The 19,228-nt window shown below is 41.9% G+C and overlaps 1 protein-coding gene across 6 annotated transcripts in view; it reads left to right on the plus strand.

Moving 5' to 3' along the window:
• PLCH2 (phospholipase C eta 2) overlaps positions 1–19,228 on the plus strand; it is a 75,401-nt gene that overhangs the window by 50,406 nt on the left and 5,767 nt on the right. For 4 of the 6 annotated variants that reach the window (XM_072917524.1, XM_072917525.1, XM_030289503.4 and 1 more), the window contains 15 exons: positions 3,047–3,250; positions 4,312–4,432; positions 5,677–5,848; positions 6,110–6,217; positions 7,386–7,544; positions 8,268–8,360; positions 8,821–8,921; positions 9,256–9,353; positions 9,664–9,846; positions 10,602–10,709; positions 10,870–10,994; positions 11,389–11,473; positions 11,970–12,116; positions 13,019–13,098; positions 17,254–17,593. In XM_072917524.1, the coding sequence (XP_072773625.1) occupies positions 3,047–3,250; positions 4,312–4,432; positions 5,677–5,848; positions 6,110–6,217; positions 7,386–7,544; positions 8,268–8,360; positions 8,821–8,921; positions 9,256–9,353; positions 9,664–9,846; positions 10,602–10,709; positions 10,870–10,994; positions 11,389–11,473; positions 11,970–12,116; positions 13,019–13,098; positions 17,254–17,593 (2,124 nt within the window). Of the gene's footprint in view, positions 1–3,046; positions 3,251–4,311; positions 4,433–5,676; positions 5,849–6,109; positions 6,218–7,385; positions 7,545–8,267; positions 8,361–8,820; positions 8,922–9,255; positions 9,354–9,663; positions 9,847–10,601; positions 10,710–10,869; positions 10,995–11,388; positions 11,474–11,969; positions 12,117–13,018; positions 13,099–17,253; positions 18,308–19,228 lie in introns of all 6 variants that reach the window. The other 2 variants (XM_072917527.1, XM_072917526.1) reach the window with 1 other exon arrangement.

A 19,228-nucleotide genomic window follows, 5' to 3' on the forward strand; every position in this document is an offset into this window, starting at 1 on the left:
TCTTTTTGCCTTTTTTTTTAAAATATCTACCATTTACTGAGGAGCCTAGAAAAAATCAGATCTCTTTGGAGGAGTTTTGAAAGGTACATATCAGGATGAAGCAGCAGTCATTGAAAGTCATCTGGAACTGGAGGTGTCTCTATTTGCGCTTTTGGAAAATACAGTTGAATTTGGTTGCATCATTCCTGCAGGTATTTTTGGAAATCATTTAAATCTTAATATAAGAGGAGTGATGTGATCCAGAGTAAATGTCTGAGTGGGATGATAGATGAAATTGGTCCTGCCTTCCTAACCTTTGCTGCTGAAGCCTTCTCTCTTTTATCAATGCTGTACCACCAGGCTGGTAGCTGTTATTTTGGGGGCTGACTGTAAGTCCTTTCCCCTAAATAGTAAATCTTCAACCAGATCTTATTCACCCCAAGAAGGGAGTACATTCCTGAGGAATTAGGTTCTGTTCAACAGTTCTTGGACGTTTAGAAAATCAGTCTTGTCCATTTCTGTGGGTGTGTTGTCATCCTGAAAAGTGACAGAACAGAAGTTGTTTGGTTTCCTGAAGGAAGAAGTGGGTAGTTTCTGGTACAGTGTGTAAGGTGGTTGCTTAGGATGGGTCAAGGTCTGTTCTACTTCCAGACTAAATTTTCAATTTATTTTAAAGCTTATGCTAATGCCAGTGAGGGAGCAGATGACATTCTTTTCATTTTCTGGTCTTTACAGACAGTTGCAGTCACATAAATAATGAATAAGCAAGTTCATTATCTTGCCTTCCTCATACCTAAAAAAAGTAAGAGTAGGCTTTTCAAACTACTGTAAGTTTCCATAGAAAAAAACAATAACAACAACTAAATCTATACAATTACTTTGCCTCAGAATGGATGCTAAAGCATTAGAGAATTTATGGGTTAGGATAAGAGAGAGTCCAGTATGGTGACATTCTGCTGGTGTCTGTTCCTGATCAGGTGGAAGCAGAAGGTGAGGTCCTTTGGAGACAACTGGAAAAAGCTTTGTGACCTTAACCCCTCCAGTAACTTGCTGCAAGTGCAACAGAACAGAACAGACCTAATCTAGACCTTAATTAATGCAGGACATTTCTGGTAACATCCAAACAGAGGTGACTGAGGGGCTGGCAGGGGCACACTGCTGGGCTGGTGCTGACAAAGGAGGAAGAGCTGCTTAAAAATCATAAATCTGTTCCTGTATGTACATCATGTATGAACATGTGTGTGCACACACACACACACACACACAGGAGCTATTCCTCTCTTGTCTGTGTGGAGCTGAGACTTTAAATGTCTCCTGTCTCCCAGAAAACAAGTCCAGTGCTGTCCTGGGGACTGAAATGCAGCAGCCTTGGAAGCTGAAGCTGCCTGTCCATTCCTCAGACTGGTACAGCCCAGGCAGAGCATCCTGCCCACACTTGGCTGCACCTCAGTAGTAGTGAAATAACAGCACAGTGTCCTTGGTCCTTTCCAATTCATTCCTATGCCTGTCCTCAGCTGTGCTGGCTTTTGTCATGGAGCACCTTGGAGTGGCCTGTGACTGTGTGCTCATTCACAGTCTCTAAAGAAACCCTTTACCTTTGTCTGCTGATCAAAGTGACACAGTGCCAGGGCACCTTCCCTGAGTGTGACCACTGCAGTCCTGTGGGACACACTGCTGACAGCACCTTCCTTCTTTCCTCCTTCTTCCTAGTAGGATTGATAAAACCAATTGGTGTGAACTCATAACAACCCCCATGCCATCATATTTCAACAAGAGCTTAAAGCAAACAATGGTTTTGTTGCAGCTGCCCTCCCAGTGCTGGGTGGAATTAATCTTGCAGCAGCTGATTGGTTTGCAGGAAGAACTGATTACCTGCCACCAGTGTTTGGCTGTGTGTTTGCTGACACACTCTGTGCTCTATCCATTTTCCACAGTGGCTGCTCTGCCGTGGTTCATCTTTTGTTTTCACCCTGACTCTATCACTGATTTGCTCATTGATCATGCTATGTGCTCCAAGAGACTTCAATATTCAGCTGGGCTGAGTTGAATTCCCTGGCACTGTGTCCAAGTGTATTGTTCAAAATGTTTTGGCTGCTATTTGTGTTTATCAGCTCTTTTCCTTTAATAAAACTTTCATCAAATACCAAATGTGCAGCCTAGAAGGACCATCATAAAGGTGACATTTTCTCTTGTCACAGTCAAAATGTGTTAAGACCTTAGGAAGTTCAGCAGGATTTTTACACGGGCACTGGTTTATTTATGGAATGAGTGAAATGTCAGGAGAATTAGAAGTCTTGAAGCAGAAACCTATTGACCAAAGGCATCATCACTGTCAGCAAAGCCAGGGTGTGAATGGGAGTCTGTCTTTCCTTGGTGGTGAAAGAAAAACCTTTGGGGGATATTTGAAGTGGAAGTTACAGTGTTTCATGTCAGTCTGAATTGTGAAAGGGTCTGTGATATGTGCACAAATGTCTGCTGGAGGTCTGAGAGCAGCAATTTCACACAAAGATAAAATCATAACTTGCTAAAACTTTGCTTCTAAACAAGGCAGAAGCAAAGGTTTGTGGTGTCATATCCAAATTAGAGAATGTAGCTTGTACAAGCCAATATGTACTGTCATTATTCTGGGTTTTTTTGGGAAAATACTGAAAGAAGAGAGGAGAGTATCTCCTGTTAGGCCATCAAAAACTGTCTCTATGCAGCCCAATACTGCAGATCTTACAAGATTTCACTGAGGAGCAACTCCAGGATATAACTGCAGATCTCTGGAGGCTTTTATCTGCCTTGTGACCCAACGTCCTAGCAGAATCTTTTGACACAAGTTATAAGCCTAAGAGGTTTGGACTAAATAGACATATTTTTTACAGGAAAGGCAGAGCAGGAAAACATACAAAGCAATGAGAAAAGCAATAATTGCACTTGGTTATGGTGATGATTTGGGTGTGGTGGTGCTATTTCTTTATCTCAAATGTGCTGGTGAATGTAGGGATGCATTTTAGTCTGATTTTAGGAAGATTACAGCAACAAAAAGGATGAAACTATTATTTACAGTGTTGTTTGTTGACAGGTTTCACCAATTACATGCGGAGCCCATCGGGGGACATATTTAACCCAGAACATTACCAAGTGAACCAGGACATGAGCTACCCTCTGAGTCACTATTTCATTACCTCTTCACACAACACCTACCTCATGGGAGATCAGCTGATGTCCCAGTCCAGGGTGGACATGTATGCATGGGTGCTACAGTCTGGCTGTCGCTGCGTGGAAGGTAAAGAGCAAAAAGGAGCTGTCCGTGGGCTCTGTAGTCTTGTTTCTCCTCTCTGAAGAAGGATCTGTGATTTCTGCAGAAGGCATGGTAACTGGGGAGAGGAAAAAGCCTAGGAAAATGTCTTTTCCTTTCATAAAGAACAACAAAATAATGTTGTGATAGAATGGACATATTTTCTTGAGCATGGAAATAAGACATTTGAGGAGTGGTGTTGCTGGTAGTGAGGAAAAAAACTGTAAAACTCCTGTTGTAGAGAGGATGCTGATGTTGGGCAGAATGCACTGGTGCTTCTCCTGCCTAGCCAAGTGAGTGACAACCAGACTGGCAAATATGGCAGAGCTCCTGCCAGACTTAAGAGGAAAGTGGTTATTTCTGCTCAGGGAAGTATTCTGTGAAATGGTGACAGTCTCTGCAGTGACCAGGAGATGTTTTTGTGCAATCCCTTCTTGTGCTGCTTTCTGAGACATTGCCTCTTTCATAATCATCTTTAATGTTCTGACCATCAAAGTGTTTTCACAGTTTTTCAGAAGGCAAATATGGTTTGCTCAGGTTGGATTGTGGATGTGCCATTGGGTGCTTTAGAGGAGTAAAACATTCCATAAAAATATGATAATAGACAAGTATAAAGTCAGTAAAAAGACAGGGTGGGCTGGGGATGAGCAGGTCTTGGCTTGGCCTGTGGTGTGAGCAGCTTGGCTGAGAGTCTCTGCTTTCCTTTTCAGGTTCAGCAGGAGCACAGTAAAAGCAATGCTCTGCTCTGTCACCTCTCTCCCTTTAATAAAGTCCTCAGCACTTTTTAAAAGAGTTTCTTTGCTTGGGGCTTTCTCAAACACTGGGAACAGTCAGCTGGTCCCAGCACGAGGTCAAGTTCAGGAAGTTCCTTCCCAGGAAAGATGTTGAGCACAGAGAGGAGGGAGATGCAGGGTGGGAATGAACCTGTGCCCTGGTTCGGGGACATGGCTGGCTGGGCTGCTGAAGGGAATTTCAGTGTTTTATTGTCCCCCACAGGGAGTGGCCCAGGTGTTCCTGCTCTGATGGGTGTCACTGTTTCTGTCCTACAGTTGACTGCTGGGACGGGCCGGATGGAGAACCAATTGTCCACCATGGATACACCTTGACTTCCAAAATCCTCTTCAAAGATGTGATTGAAACTATCAACAAATATGCCTTTATCAAGAACGAGTATGTATCTAGCCTGCCAACCTTTGAGTCTCAGGGCTATGAATGGCAGTGTTCCCTGGCATCCTTGTGCATCCCTGACCCGTTCCAGAATTCCAGACAGAATTTGGAGTTGTTTTCTGGGGAGAAATCCTTCAGATCCTTCAGAAAGGAACACCAAGGCAAAGCTGAGTAGGGACATTCTGCACAGAGGTGTGGGGTTGGCTTTATTGAGCTTGTACAACACCTGAGGATCAATAGGTTTTGCCAGTGAATGTTTTTAGTGAAGGGCTGACAGTTGAACCACTTTGTCTCTCTGGATGTGCACTCTGGTGCTGCCAAGGCTACACCTGGGTGCTCCAGGGATAGGAAACAAGTCAGAGAATAAAGAATTCAAAGAGGCAGTGACCTGATTGGGGACAAAGCAGAGTGTTCATCAGAAAGAGGTTATTTTCCCTCCAGGTACATTGCTCAGAAAATCAGTACTATTCATGGGAAGTTTCATATACCTTGGCAGTTACTGTTGTCCTCCTCCACACAAAATGTGTGTGCCAAAGTTTGGGTTTTTTTTTTTTAATAGAAATTACTTTATTGCTGTAAAAATTTTCCAGTAGCTCCCCCAAAGCAGCCCATCTGCCTTTACAAATAGAGCTAAACTTGCACTAAATTTTCAGACCAGGTAAACTTCTTGTGAGCCTGAGATTTTTTGCAGTTTGCCTGAAGTCATGGTAAACAAATCAAAGGCAGTGCTTCTGAAATGGTTCTGTTTCTTTAACCTTTGCAAAAAGGCTAACTGGGACCACATCATCAACTGGGAAAGTTTGGTCCTGGTGTGGCTCAAATCCTTATTTTTCCTGATCAAGAGCTAATGAAGGCCAGATGTCAGGATAAAAATAATTGATTTTTAATTAGTGAATCCCTGATAGTTCGATCCTGCAAAACTCCTTTACAGACTGGCTGTTGTGCTGATCTTGAAAAAGCATAATCTCTAAAGAGAAATCCATCTTCAGTGTGGTTTTACATGGCACTGACCACACTGGAGTTCCACAAGTCTTATCTCCAAGCAGGCATGGTTGTTCCTTGGCTTTGGCCTGGATAATCAACAGTAAATGAGAAGAGTAAAACTAAAACTAGAAACAACACTTGCTGTCTTTGTAGAAGAGGCTTTGTCGGCAGGTTTATCTGTATGACACTGCTCTGTTGGTAGTGGGAAAAGCCTTCATGCTGTAAAAGCCAAATTTGCAGCTGATGCTTTCTGGTCTCTGCAGGTACCCTGTGATCCTGTCAATTGAGAACCACTGCAGCATTGTGCAGCAGAAGAAGATGGCTCAGTATCTTACAGAAATTCTGGGAGACAAACTGGATCTGTCTTCTGTGCACAACGATGACTCCACAAAGCTCCCTTCACCAGCAAGTCTTAAAGGGAAGATCCTGGTTAAGGTAAACTCCTGCTTCATGTGTGCTTTCCTTCCTCTTGTTTGTGATGATGAGGATTTCTGCCTGGTTATCACTGTACCCTAACCGAAATCATTTCACAAAAAGCAGACCTTAGGAAACTGCTACTTAAGGTTCAGAACAAATATCTTCTCAGTCAGTAAGAGCCTGGAAAGAACATGCTTTGAATAAATTTGATTTTTTTTTTCTTTTTAGAATATGTTATAGCAAGAGCTCCCCTGCCTCTGTAATAAATTTTTCTTCTAGGGCAAGAAACTTCCAGCCAACATCAGTGATGATGCAGAGGAAGGAGAAGTTTCTGATGAGGACAGTGCTGATGAGATTGATGATGACTGCAAACTAATGAATGGAGATGTAAGTGAAGTGAATGTAAATGTCTGTCAAGGCTTCCCATCCCAGCGAGAGGAAACCTTGTAGGAGTTGTCTGGATTGTGGGTGTGGTCTGATCTCTGGGGTCCATCACAAGGGGTTCAGGTTCTAAACCTTCATGGGGGCAGATTGACGAAAGTGCACAGGAAGCAGCACCTGTTCTAGGGGTTATGTTTCAAGTTTAGAATATTAAAGAATAATATTCTTCAGTGTATCACAGTGTGCTTCCCCTAAAATACAAAAAAAAAAAAAGAAAATATTATATTTACATCAAATTGTGGTCATTTTTACAGAGCATCCCTTTGCTTAGCTGAATTCTGGGCTTGGTTGATTTTTACTGTAAGAAAAATCTCTGCTGGCTTCAATCTGAAAATCCCTTATTTCTTCATCCTTTTTAAAAAGTTATATTTTTTGTCATTTTAATCTTCTGGCAAGTTCCACTGCACCTTGCAGAAACAAAACAAAACACAGCAAAACCATTTAATGACATAAACCAAATTGCCTTGGAGAGAGTTTGCATTCTCAGTCCTTTCTCCCTCAGGCTATTTCCTCATTTTGTATTATCAATCTGATCCTTTTCATCTAAAAGAGAAACTTCTTTGTGAATAAGACTATCAAAGGAGAAAAATAACTTCTTTGCTTTTTGGAAGTTATTACAAGTTAGGATATAACTTTTGAATATTTTACAGCATCATCTTTGTTATTATCAGTTCACTTTGCTGAGATTTACTGATGCTTTAAATCTGAGATTTGCTACACCTGGTTTGCATTCCAAAATGAAATTTTGAAGAGTTCAGGAAATCAGAGCTTGTTTCAGGACAAATATAACTGGAAATTCTTGAGGCCTACTGAGAGAACACAATTTGTCACCCCTTAAAAGACCTGAGTGAAAAAGAAAACTCTTGATTTTTATTTTTAGTTTTATTTCCTCACTTCCCCACATTGGCCATGGTTACACAGAGCAGGGAACAGGAGTTCTCTTGAATTTTGCCTTTAATCTGCTGAAAAGAGGATTCTAAAGCATCTCCTATCCATTCCACCCAATAGATCTTGCACCTATTGCAGCTGCAGATTCAGCCTGGACATGGTATGGGACTCACATGATGCTTTTTTCATCACTGCCTTATTTAATGATTTAATGTTTTGTTTGCAGGCATCTGCTAACAGGAAAAGAGTGGAGAATATAGCAAAGAAAAAACTTGACTCACTGATAAAAGAATCCAAAATCCGTGACTGTGAAGATCCAAACAATTTTACAGTTTCCACTCTACCATCCTCAGGAAAGGCTGGGCTGAAGTCTGATAGTAAGAAGGTGAATTTGTGTTTTATTGTACTTGTGTTTCAATAGTTTACTAAATATATCTTATATTATAGACTTCAGCTTTGTGGCTGAATTCATGCAGTTAATGATGACGCCAGGTGAACATCCCTGTCAGATACACAAACTATTTATCTTGCTTACACAGCAATTGGAGCATGAAATGACTTTTCAACAGAAAGAATTTGATTTTCCATTATAAAAACTGCTTATGAATGTTGGGCTCTTTTTGTTCCTCAGTTCTTCATGTTCTATGCATTTTCAGTAAATTTTAATTTTATATTAACTCTAATCTATAAAAATGTACTCAGCCCACAGACTGCACTTCACAAAGTTGAGGCATTGTTATTTTAGACTGTGTAATAAGCCACAAAAAGCTTGGGAAGATTGTTCCACGCAAATGAAAAACAGTGGAGATCTGCCAACAATAAGCAGGTGTAATAAGCAGGGATTAAAACTAAACTAGGGATGAGAACTAAAAATCAGCTTCCCAAAACACCCTGTGGGGTGAGTTTTGTATGTATTTTAAACCCAATGCTTTACATGATGTATCAGAGTTCTTGTGAGAGCCACTACAAGACCAAGGCTTGACAAACCCTTTAGTAGAGGTGTCACCCAGAGTAGTCAGTGCTAAAATCCCCTTCTGTTTGTGCTGATATCCAGAGACTGTCTGAGCACTCTGTCTGAGCTCCTGTGTTCTTTCTTTGGTTGCTTCAGAGTAAACTCGAGGATGATGCAGAATCTGGGGAAGATTTCAGTGCCAGCAAAAGGCAGAGCAGGTCACTCATGGGCAGCTTCTCCAAACGCAAGGTGAGCCCCTGGCAAGGTGAGGTCTGCACCAGATCCTGGATTCTTGGAGGGATTTTTATTTTTGCAGCAGTGGAGAGGAATTTCATAACTGCAACATCTGCAGCACCTCACTCTGAGGCTGTTCACTGAACAGACAGGCTGGAGAGCTGCTTATCATTGTGCATAACAACACAGATTCAATCTACATGAAGGTCTGAAGGCATTCAAGATCTGAGAACCACAAAAATTAATTTACACCTTTTATCTGAGGATTTGTGCTTCCTTTGTAACAAGGCTCAGACCTTGGGCTGAGTTTTCCCCATGTGCAAATTTTGCTGCAGAGCTGAGTGTTACGAAAGCTGTCATTTTCCATTTTCTCTAAGTAATACACTCATTGGCATAACAAAGCAGAATGGTAGCCAGCTGCTCAAACTTTGATCACACAGTTATGATATTATGGTTTTATTTCCTTCTGGCACAGAAAAAAGGAAGCAAATTGAAAAAGGCATCAAGTCTGGAAGAGGGTGAAGACGATTGGGATTCTCAAGGGAATTTAGCCCGGAGCTCTGTACATTACAGCAGGTTTGTTAAATGATTGGACAGCTTTGTTGCTAAAATATGCCTGCATAAATGCCCCCACTAAATAGGTTTGCTTCTGGTCTAGATGTCAGATGTTTGTTGGTGGCTGCAGGCACGTGACAGGAATGTGGGGAGATGCAATGTCTGCCACAAAATCACCAGAATGATCTCTTGGTGCTCTTTGGATTAAGTAGCGAAGCACAGTGGACCTTTTATGCATTTTGAGCTCTTACTGTCTCATACATTTCTTTCCCCTGATTTATTTTTAAATATAAAAGATAACATTTGCTCTTTAATTGGTGGGAAGTTAATTTGCTTTGTTAATTTACCTTTCTAGGGTAAGCCGACAGAAGAAGACAATGAAGCTGTCCAGGGCCCTGTCTGACCTGGTGAAATACACAAAGTCAGTTGGCATCCATGATGTTGAAGCTGAAAGTAAGTTGAACTAAAATGTTGGTGAAAATAATTGCTACACAAAGAAATTGAAAGGTTTATGTTCTTGTCTTTTTATTAAAAGAAGACTTCTTAATGAAGATTCGGGTCATCATCATATTCACTTTCCCAACCATAACTCCTCCAATAAGCACAGTGTCTGCTGTAATTTAAGGAAAACAGAATTCCCTCTGAGTGGCATGCACTGAAATGATGCTTGATAGCTAAAAGGAACTAATGCTATGTACTTTTGAAAGCTTTATCTAGATAATAAATAAATGAATAAGGAGATTACCTCTAATCTCCTCTGCAGTCTCTTCCAGCTGGCAGGTTTCATCTTTCAGTGAAACCAAAGCCCACCAGATCCTACAGCAGAAGCCAGCCCAGTACCTACGTTTCAACCAGCACCAACTGTCCCGCATCTACCCCTCCTCCTACAGAGTGGACTCCAGCAACTACAACCCCCAGCCCTTCTGGAATGCTGGCTGCCAACTTGGTGAGCTGAAAGGAAACTTCTTTATTTTTTGTTCTGTTTTGGGTGGGATGTTGTGGGAAATGGATTTGTAGGGAATTCTATCCATAGAATAGGAGACACATTTTTAAGAGAGAAATTGAACCAGAAAGAAGTTTCAAAAGATAGCCTTATAAATAAGACTAGATATTTTAGAGAAATAGAACTATGAAAGATGCATTGTAATAAGACTTACAAGGGGTAATTTTAGATGATTGGCTTTACAACATTTACAACATAGTGTAACAAAAGCTGATAGGCCAAGAAACACTTATAATGTATTATAATTAGGAAATAGTTGGCTTCTGATTGTGATGGCAAAAATTATAACATCTGCATTGTCTCACCCTTCACATGAGACTAAAAATAGAATAAAAGTTTTTAAAACACCTCTCAGTTGCCCATCTCTGGGTCAGAAAAGAGCTTAATCTGACAGGATGTTTGAATAGGAGCGCTGGAATCACCCCTTAGGACACCCAGAGTTCTCTGCTTATCCAGCTTTGCTGACCATTGAATCCTCCTTGTCACTGTCCCTGGATTGATTGCCTTGAACATGTGTCTTACATGCAAGGAGTTGTCTGGTAAATGGAAATAAATGAACTTCTCAAATGCAAGAGGGTTTCAGAGTTCAGCTCTTCTGGAGAGCTTCTCTCCCTGAAGCTGTAATATAAGAGAATAATTTTCCACAAGATATCTGATTTTTTTTTTTTTTTTGAATCTTATTTATTTATTTTTGATAGTTGCACTAAACTACCAGTCAGAGGGGAGAATGCTGCAACTGAACCGGGCCAAATTCAGTGCCAATGGGAACTGTGGCTATGTCCTCAAACCCAACTGCATGTGTCAAGGTAAGGAAAACCAGCAAAACCAGTGGAACACTGATTGCAGCACACGATTGAGTGTGAGGCCTTGTTACAGTTTGTGTAAAGATACATTTCTGATGACAGAAGGTATCTGTAATTAAAGTCGTGTTGCACTTTCACATTATGAGACTTTTCATTCTTACAGGTGTCTTTAACCCAAATTCTGAAGACCCACTGCCTGGTCAATTGAAGAAACAGCTGGTTCTAAGAATTATCAGTGGTCAACAACTCCCCAAACCACGTGATTCCATGCTGGGAGACAGAGGAGAGGTATGGGACAGCTGTATTGCTATTTTGTGATGCAGAAGGTTTATTTCCACACTGGCTGGGCTAAGGATGAGGATTTCACATTCTGCAGTTACTTGTCAAGAGATACAGACCATGAATAAATAAGGTCATGAACATCCTACATCTTCAGGTGGTTTTCTTCACTTTTAAGCATCACAGCTGTGGTGTGATGGTTTTCCTCAATTGTCAACACAGTACTTCCAGGAGAAGTAAAAAATGGAGAGAGATTTTATCAATTTAATAATCCACTCCATAAGGCTCAGGACCAATAATTACCTAGACATTCATGTACAGTGCCCATATTGTAAAAGCCATTTGCTTGTGTTTCATCTTTGTAACTCTTCCTTTTTAATATTTGTTGCTTTTTGTTTTTCAGATCATAGATCCATTTGTTGAAGTAGAAGTTATAGGCTTACCTGTTGATTGCTTCAAAGAACAAACCAGAGTAGTTGATGATAATGGTAAGATTATCTGGGATTTAGGTTTTTTATGGCTGAAACCTCCTCTTTCAGGCAGGTTTTTTTCATAAAAATAGGAGTAGATAAGATTTGGTGCCTATTATGACAAAGCACTGAAAATTGGATTACAGCATTTTAATGTTAATTAGACTTGGATTTTGACTTGTTTGACTGAGTTGGTATGAATATGCTGAAGGTCTTGATATGAAACAAAACATTTGTTTTCTTATTGTGTGTGGGAGAAGGATATTTTGAGCTTGCTGTGGTCAAAAGGCAGGTTGTCCAAACCCCTGCTGGAAACAGGGCCAAATTTAGGTAAGACCCAACTCTGTCCCTTACAAATCCTTGTGCAGCTCCTTGTGGGAATGCTAGATTTTCCAAGAACAACAATCATTCTGTCACAAAAAACCAGACTGACACCACAGCTTAGGCATTCCTAAGGCAGACTTCTTGTTTGTTGTGAATGAGACACCTAAAGGCTGATTCCCCCTTTTGGAAGGTTTTAACCCCATGTGGGAGGAGACCCTGGTGTTCACAGTGCACATGCCAGAGATCGCCCTGATCCGGTTCCTGGTGTGGGACCACGACCCCATCGGGAGGGATTTCATCGGGCAGAGGACAATCGCCTTCAGCAGCATGATGCCAGGTAAGAGAAAGGGGACCTCCCAAATTCTTGGGCTGGGATTTTTCCTGTGAAAAATGAAAATTAATGTATCTGTTGCAGAAATTTCTAGTTAGAACAAGAGTTTGGGCCCTGAGTTCTCTGCATTAGTCAGCTCCTGACTGATATGGTGATGAAGATTAGATCAATTGACTCCAGACTTTTGGGACTAGATTTTGAAAAAAATGGGTAAGACTGTCAAGCAGAGTGGGTAAATATTATGGGCTTGGCAGGCTTATATACAGAATCTTTACTCCTTTAGCACTTTTTCCTCTCTTTCTTTACACCAGTTTTTGAAAAAAACTCTAGGGTTTTGCTTGGTTTTATGACTATGAGTAGTAGTTTAACACAGAACAGCAAGTTACCTATTCTAATGATGGGAATCAGGCCATTAAATGCCATTTTCTGACAGTTTCCTCTTTCTGTTTTCAGTTTAGTCTTCTTTCACATTAAAGTTCTTGTGTGTATATCTTTCTTTCCTTTCAAAATAAAGAAAAAAGTTTGTCTTAAATATTAAAAAAACATCCAGTCTTACTAAACTGACCTTGGATGAAAGTTTTGCAGTCTTAATAATGGATTGAAAATCCACAGGAGAGAATGTGGTCAAGTTTAAATCAAGGCTTCACAGCAGCAATAACAGACCCTGGATGAAACAGGACAGGGCTGTTTTATGAAATCATGACAAAAAATGGGGGTGAAGTTTGCAGGTGGTGTGGCTCAGGTACACCTGAGTGTGGCAAGGTGATGCTCAAGCCTGGATCCTCACTGTGAGGAGGAGCTGGGAGAAACCTGCTTGATCTCTTCTGCTGCTCACAAAAGGAGAGTCTCCAGCTGCTCCTCCTGTGACCTGTCCCAGCCCTGTGCCAGCTCTGCTCCCTCTGTTTCAGGTTACAGACACGTGTACCTGGAAGGCATAGAAGAGGCTTCCATCTTCGTGCATGTGGCTATAAATGACATCTGTGGTAAGGTGAGTGTCTCTGTGGTGTGCAACACCCTCACAGGAGCTGCCAGGATCTTGTATCACACCAGGAAAGCTCAGCGGGTGAAGGTCCAGGCTGACATTTTTGTTCACTTAGAGTAAAATTGATCTCTGTGCTTGTCATGGTAGCCTGAGATCTTTCTGAATATCCATGGAGATAAAGGCAAACCATAGGGAAAGTTATAAAAGAGATTCTTGCAGTACCTTTTTGAGGAAGCCATAGGGGGAGGTTATTTCCTTGCAGCACACACATTTATACAAATAGTGTGATTGTGAGTGAAGCAAAGGTTACACATCTTAACCCCGAGCACTTGTTCCCTGCAAAGCTGATGCTTTAAAGTCTCTGCCTGATGTTTTAGCATTTTAAATTTAATGAAATTCTACAAGCTTATTTGCTTTGGATTTTTTACCATAATTACTCTTAAAATGCAGAGGAAAGGTGATGCTAGTAATAGCTGGATATATTTACACTCCTTGTGTGTTATTAAGGGTGTGACTGCTTCACATGCAGGAAATAAGCAACTCTCAGTGTGCCACATCTCAATTTCCACGAAAGTAAAGCCTTAATTTCAGTTTTGTTCTAGGCCAGATAAAAAGGAGACAGCTCCTGTCCTCTCAGTGCAGTGATCTGTGCTGTCAATGCCAGTGAAATCAGGTACAAAGCACCCTGCAGGACCCCAGTTTGTCCCGCAGCAGTGAGATGCAGTATCAGCACCGCGACAGCAGGAGGAGGCATCCAGCGGGCTGGGAATGCCCAGGTCCTCCTCCAGAGGGAAATTCGAGCAATGCTGAACAGGAAAACAGCTTTTTTTAGACTTTAATAATCACTTAGTTGCTTAACTCCAGTCGCTGCCCTTGTCAGCAGTGTTTAATGGAAGGGCCAAAGTTCATCCTGTGGGAATGGTTGAAGTATTTTCAATTCAAACCTCCTTTGGCAAATTCTCTCTCTGTTTAACCTAAATTTCCCATCCTTTCATAATTATTTGCTCTTACTAACTTCTTAATGAGTGACTAGCTGGTAATAGTTTGCAGAAGGGCAACCTGTCCATTTAAACGTTGGCAGTTCTTTTGGGACATAGATTTTTCTTGGTGTTCCTTGATTGGTTCTCATTGTCACTGCAGTCCCTCTGGGTTTGCTGGTGTTAGGAAGTGATTCTGTGCACTGACAAAATATAAGGATTTGGAAGAAAATTTGTATGTGTTGTGGTTTTGTTTTGTTGTTGTGGTTTGGTTTTTTGGGGCTTTTTTAATAATTTTTGATAAAAACTACTGAAAATGTGGAACAAATATTACATGTCCCTTTCTGGTTTGGTCTGTCTGAATCACTTCTTGCTTTAATTTTTGGTTAACAGACTGCTGTCCAAATTATAATTTTTTCTTTTCTCCTCTCTTAATTATGGGCAGAAAAACCAGGTATCAGCTTGGTTTTACCCATTCTTTATTAATTCAGAGATTCTAATGCAAACATTTACATGTTGTGACTTTTTATAAATGGAGATATTCCACCTGCTCAGTAGCTTGGTATTACTAAAACAGTCTTAGTTTTTTTTCACCTTAACTTATGCGTGAAATCTCTTCCTGATTGTTTCCTGGAAAGGCTTTTCTTTGTTTCTGTCTCTTCTGTGGTCTGCTGATGTACTGCAGGGTTTCTTGTGGTTTTTCTAGATGTGCCTATCTCTGAGCTCCTCCCTCACTGTTACTCTGCCTTTACTCTGTCTGTTTGTGATTTCAGTGGGCTTCTCTATGTCCAAACAGTCTCCTTTTAGAAGCAGAGCGTTTTTAGACGCCTTGAAGGTACCCCTCCTGTCCCAGGGAGGTGCAGACACCACCACACACCTGCATGCCTTGAGCTGGTAGCTTCATTAGCATCAACCTTTCCTTGTTAGCATTTTCGAGCTCTCCAACTCATGGGACATGAATTGTGACATTTGACTGGGTCACCCCTGTGGGGTCATTGACAGCCACAGAGCCCTGCCCTATGAAGCAGATCCAGGATAAAAGTCCTGCCACTCTCCCCCTTCTCTGAGCCTCTCCCTCTCCTGCCTTTCCTCTTGAGGGCTATAATTCAAACCCCTTCTTTCACATGGAAAAGAACATTGACAGTGAATCATTTGCTAAATTGTGGGAAAGCCTCTTGTGCTGTTTTTCAAGTCTGCTTTCCAGAGTGAAACAGCCTTGTAAAAGCTGGGCTGGAAGCTGAAAGCACAGTGTCCTGGATCTCCCTCAAAACTGCTCTCTTGTATTTTTTTTCCTTCTTTTAAAACTTTTTTTTCCCTCCCCAAGTTAATCAAATTTGCCTTTGTGTTCTTGAATCACTCCATTGATTCAAGCAACAGTGTCCAGCTTAACAAAGCTGCAGCAAACAAGCCAGAATGATACCTTGGGCCCTGCACTGCGTGTCACTCATTCCATCAGTGCTTCCCGTTTTTTTTTTCTTTTGGTGGATATTATTTGTCTGTGTTGTTTGTATGACAATTTTTTCTGGGTTTTGCAAATATTTATATTGTCTGATTTTTACAGCAATAAATTCATGTACTTGCCAACTTGTCTCCCAGTTATCCAAGCAGACTGTTCAATAGTCTGGCTCTCACAGAAGATTTCCCAATATTTAATATTTGCCTTGCAGGGGAAAAATCAAACCTCACCATCTTTATCTCATTCTAAAGGTAATTTTTGATAATGTCCTACTCACACTGGAAATTGGCACTTGATAACTAAACTTCAGTCAATTATAATTAATTAAATATTATATAAAAAATAATATTATGAACACTTTTATTGGCCCCTGTGTCAGCCAAATAAACCTTGGCTCCAGGTTTATTTGGCAGCTTGGGCAGGACACTGGGGGTAAAAGCTGCTCTTAGCCCAGGCTCAGTGCACAGGGCAGTCAGCATCTGCATTAAGCCCTGCACAGCAGGATTGGAAATGCATGAGCAGGACTCAAATATTTATTTGGGCGTGAAAGACCATTGTAATTTAAATGAGACACTTCTGTGCTGTTGTTTGGCACTGCAGAAATGTGACCTCATGTGACATCACAGGGCAAAACTGGAACTGGCAGCGAGGGCCAGCAAGCGTGGCTGCAGGTCAGGTTCTGTCATGGGCTTCTTAAAATGCACTTCAGTCATGATGTACCCTGGGTTTGTTCATTCTTGATGCCACAGCTGCTCAAAAGTCTGATCCAACTGGGAAATAAGAGGGCAAAGTGGGAGAAGTAGTTAAAAGAGAAATACCTTTCTGTGCTTGAAGTGATCTCTGTGCACAGAGCAAACCAACGCTGTCTTGAAAAGTTGGCAAGTACACCTGGAATGTTTGCAGGAATGCTGGAACTCTGTTTCATTGAAATGTAAATCAGTTGTATGGTGGTGGGAGATTTATGATGGTGAATTTATGTGTTTAATGCTTAAATAACTACTGAAGACTATGGAGAACTGTAATATGACACTGACTAACTTCCCTTGTTTATAGTGTGTTTCCTCAGTGCTGAACACATACACGAGTGTCTTGGGATAAGTGTTGTATGGTAGGAAAAATTATCAAAATGTAATCACACAGGTAGAAACTGAAATACTCAATGATCTTTTGTGTGTGTATAGTTAACTGCTATTCATGCCAGGGCTCAATTCAGTTCAAGTGTAGATCTCCTTTATACTGAAAAAAATATTCTATTTTATGGTCAGTGTTTATTTCCCAGTGGTTCCTAAAAAATGCATTTACAGCAAGAACTTTAAATGCATCTGCTTTGGGTGAAACTGAGAAACTCGTATTTACTTTTCTTTTCTTTTTTTTTTTTTTTTTTTTTGTCTTTTCAATAGCTCTAATGTTTATGTAGATGTTGTAAGTAGTTACATGCTAGAAAGAAAATGGTGACAAATACAGAGATAAGTGTGGCTGGAAAATGTTATCTAAAAACATAGCTGAGAAAAAAAAAAAAAGATGTGTTATTTTGCAAGGCTGCTGTTAGTGATTTTTTTCATGTTTAATGCCTGTCCTATTTCTGGGTTAGTTCTCATGGTAGGAATATAGCAGGAGACTATATGTGAATGATCATTTGTTCATGAGTTCCTGTGCCCAGAGGAAGAGCCTTGCATTTTTTATAAGGGACTTTTTTATATTTTTATTCTTTTCTCATTTCTTTTGCAGGCCAAACAAGCTCTAGGTCTAAAAGGGCTGTTTCTCAGAAATCCAAAGCAGGCCTCTCTGGACAGTCATGCTGCTGGGCAGCTCCATCGCAAACATTCCTTTAGCAGCCACATCCTGAGACGGACGGCCAGTGCACCCACCAAGAGCCAGAAGAAGAACAAGAAGGGCTTTCCTGAAATTGCTTTTGACACAAAGGACAGCAGCTCTGCAGGGGCTGGAGAAGGGCGGGAAGTGGAAGCTGCCTCCCAGCCTCGCTTTGTGCAAGAGCCAGAAAGTGCTTCCCCCTCCCCAGCTCCCCGGGACGGTGCCGCTGGGGAGGCACCTGGCAAGGGCTTGAAAGGTAAGGCCCAGGGCTCTCCCAGAGGGCCAGGGCAGAGCTGTGCCCACCCCGGGGCTCCCTTCAGCGAGCCCTTGCCCAGGGCACACAGGGGGAGGCTGCAGGAGCCCCTGGGCGAGAAGCAAAGCGTCTTCGCCCGCTGCGCCATCAACAGCTCGGGCAGGATCGGAGTGGCCACCAACTGCATGAAATGCATGATTGGCTCCAAAGAGAGCCCTGACCCAGAGGGGCCGTGGAGTGACCACCCTGGCAGGCCCATTGCCAGGGAGCCCCTGCAGCCCGGGCAGGGCAGCAGTGCAGAGGAGAGGGTAGAGCTCTGCACATGGGTGGTCAGAGGGCAGCCCAGGCCACGCTCGGATTCGCAGCCTTGCGGCAGCCCTGGTGGTACAGGGGATGTGGCCAGGAGCTCTCAGTGTTTTGTGAGCCCGGGGAAGACGAGTGCTGACTCTAAGTGTCACGGGATGAAGGCTCATTCCCGGCAGCGGTGGCAGTGCCAATCAGGTGGCAAGTATGGAAGCACTGTCAACTTGGTTGCAGCCAGCAGTGGCTCTATATCCTCCGACTCCAGCAGTCTAGAAAGCCTTGGAAGCCCAGAATTCCCCAAGCACTGGTCTGAACCTTCTCGAAGGCAAGTGGGCACCCTACAGAGGGAAATGAACGCCTTGTTCGTTCAAAAATTGGAGGAAATTCGAAGTAAATCCCCTATATTCTTTACTGGTAAGACCAGATTTTCTTCACCCTTCTCCACTGTAGATCACATCATTGTCTCAGCTTCTGCATAGCATCCTTACTTAGAAGCTCCTCTATGTTGTTTGGCTGTCAAGAGGTCTTTTTTTTTTAATTTTGGCAATGACAGAAAAAAAAATTCTGCATAAATATTTTAATTTTCCTTTCTGTAGGCGTGTCTGGTTTAGCTTAGTCCTTGCCATGCCTAGTTAACCATCTGCAGTAGTGATACTGTCAGTAGTCCATAAATGTTGGGGTTGTTTGTTCAGGGTTTTTTGTTTCTTAATGAATGTGGTATGATGCTAAGTAAATTTTAAGATCCAAACCAGAGCATTAAGTGAGATTGAATATGGAAAACCCACATCAACAAATTATTTCCATTATCAGCCTTTGTGATCTGCTGAGGGATAACCACATCAGGAATGATGTCTAATGTGCTGTCTGATAACAATAAACCTGTGCCCTCCTCAAAGATCTTGCAAAATCACTACTGTCAGTCCAGGAATTACAGGATTTCTCTGCTCTGTTCAGGAGATGTATTTTATAAACACAGCAGCCCATTCTGGTCCTAAACGTGTGTGCAAACATTTCTCCTGTGCTGTGATGTTCGTGGCCTGAGGGCAGAGCTGCACAGAGCAGCAGAGTGTGTGATCTGCTGCTCCCTGGCACCAGCCAGGCTGGGGCACTCCTGCCATTCCCCACTGCAACCCAAAATGTGCCCACTCAGAGGAAAGTTCCTAAAGCTGCAGCATTTTGTGGTTGTTTCAAGCAAGAGTGTGATCACTGGGACTGTGTGGCTGCACCCTGGCCATGAACTGCGGGTTTGTAAAGAGGGGAAATCAAAGCAGAAGCAACCAAAGGACATCTTTTAGTAAGAAAAATGGCATTTTCCCTCCTGATTTGGCAGAAATG

This window comes from Taeniopygia guttata, chromosome 21 (genome assembly GCF_048771995.1).
Source record: "Taeniopygia guttata chromosome 21, bTaeGut7.mat, whole genome shotgun sequence".
NCBI classification, from domain to species: domain Eukaryota; kingdom Metazoa; phylum Chordata; class Aves; order Passeriformes; family Estrildidae; genus Taeniopygia; species Taeniopygia guttata.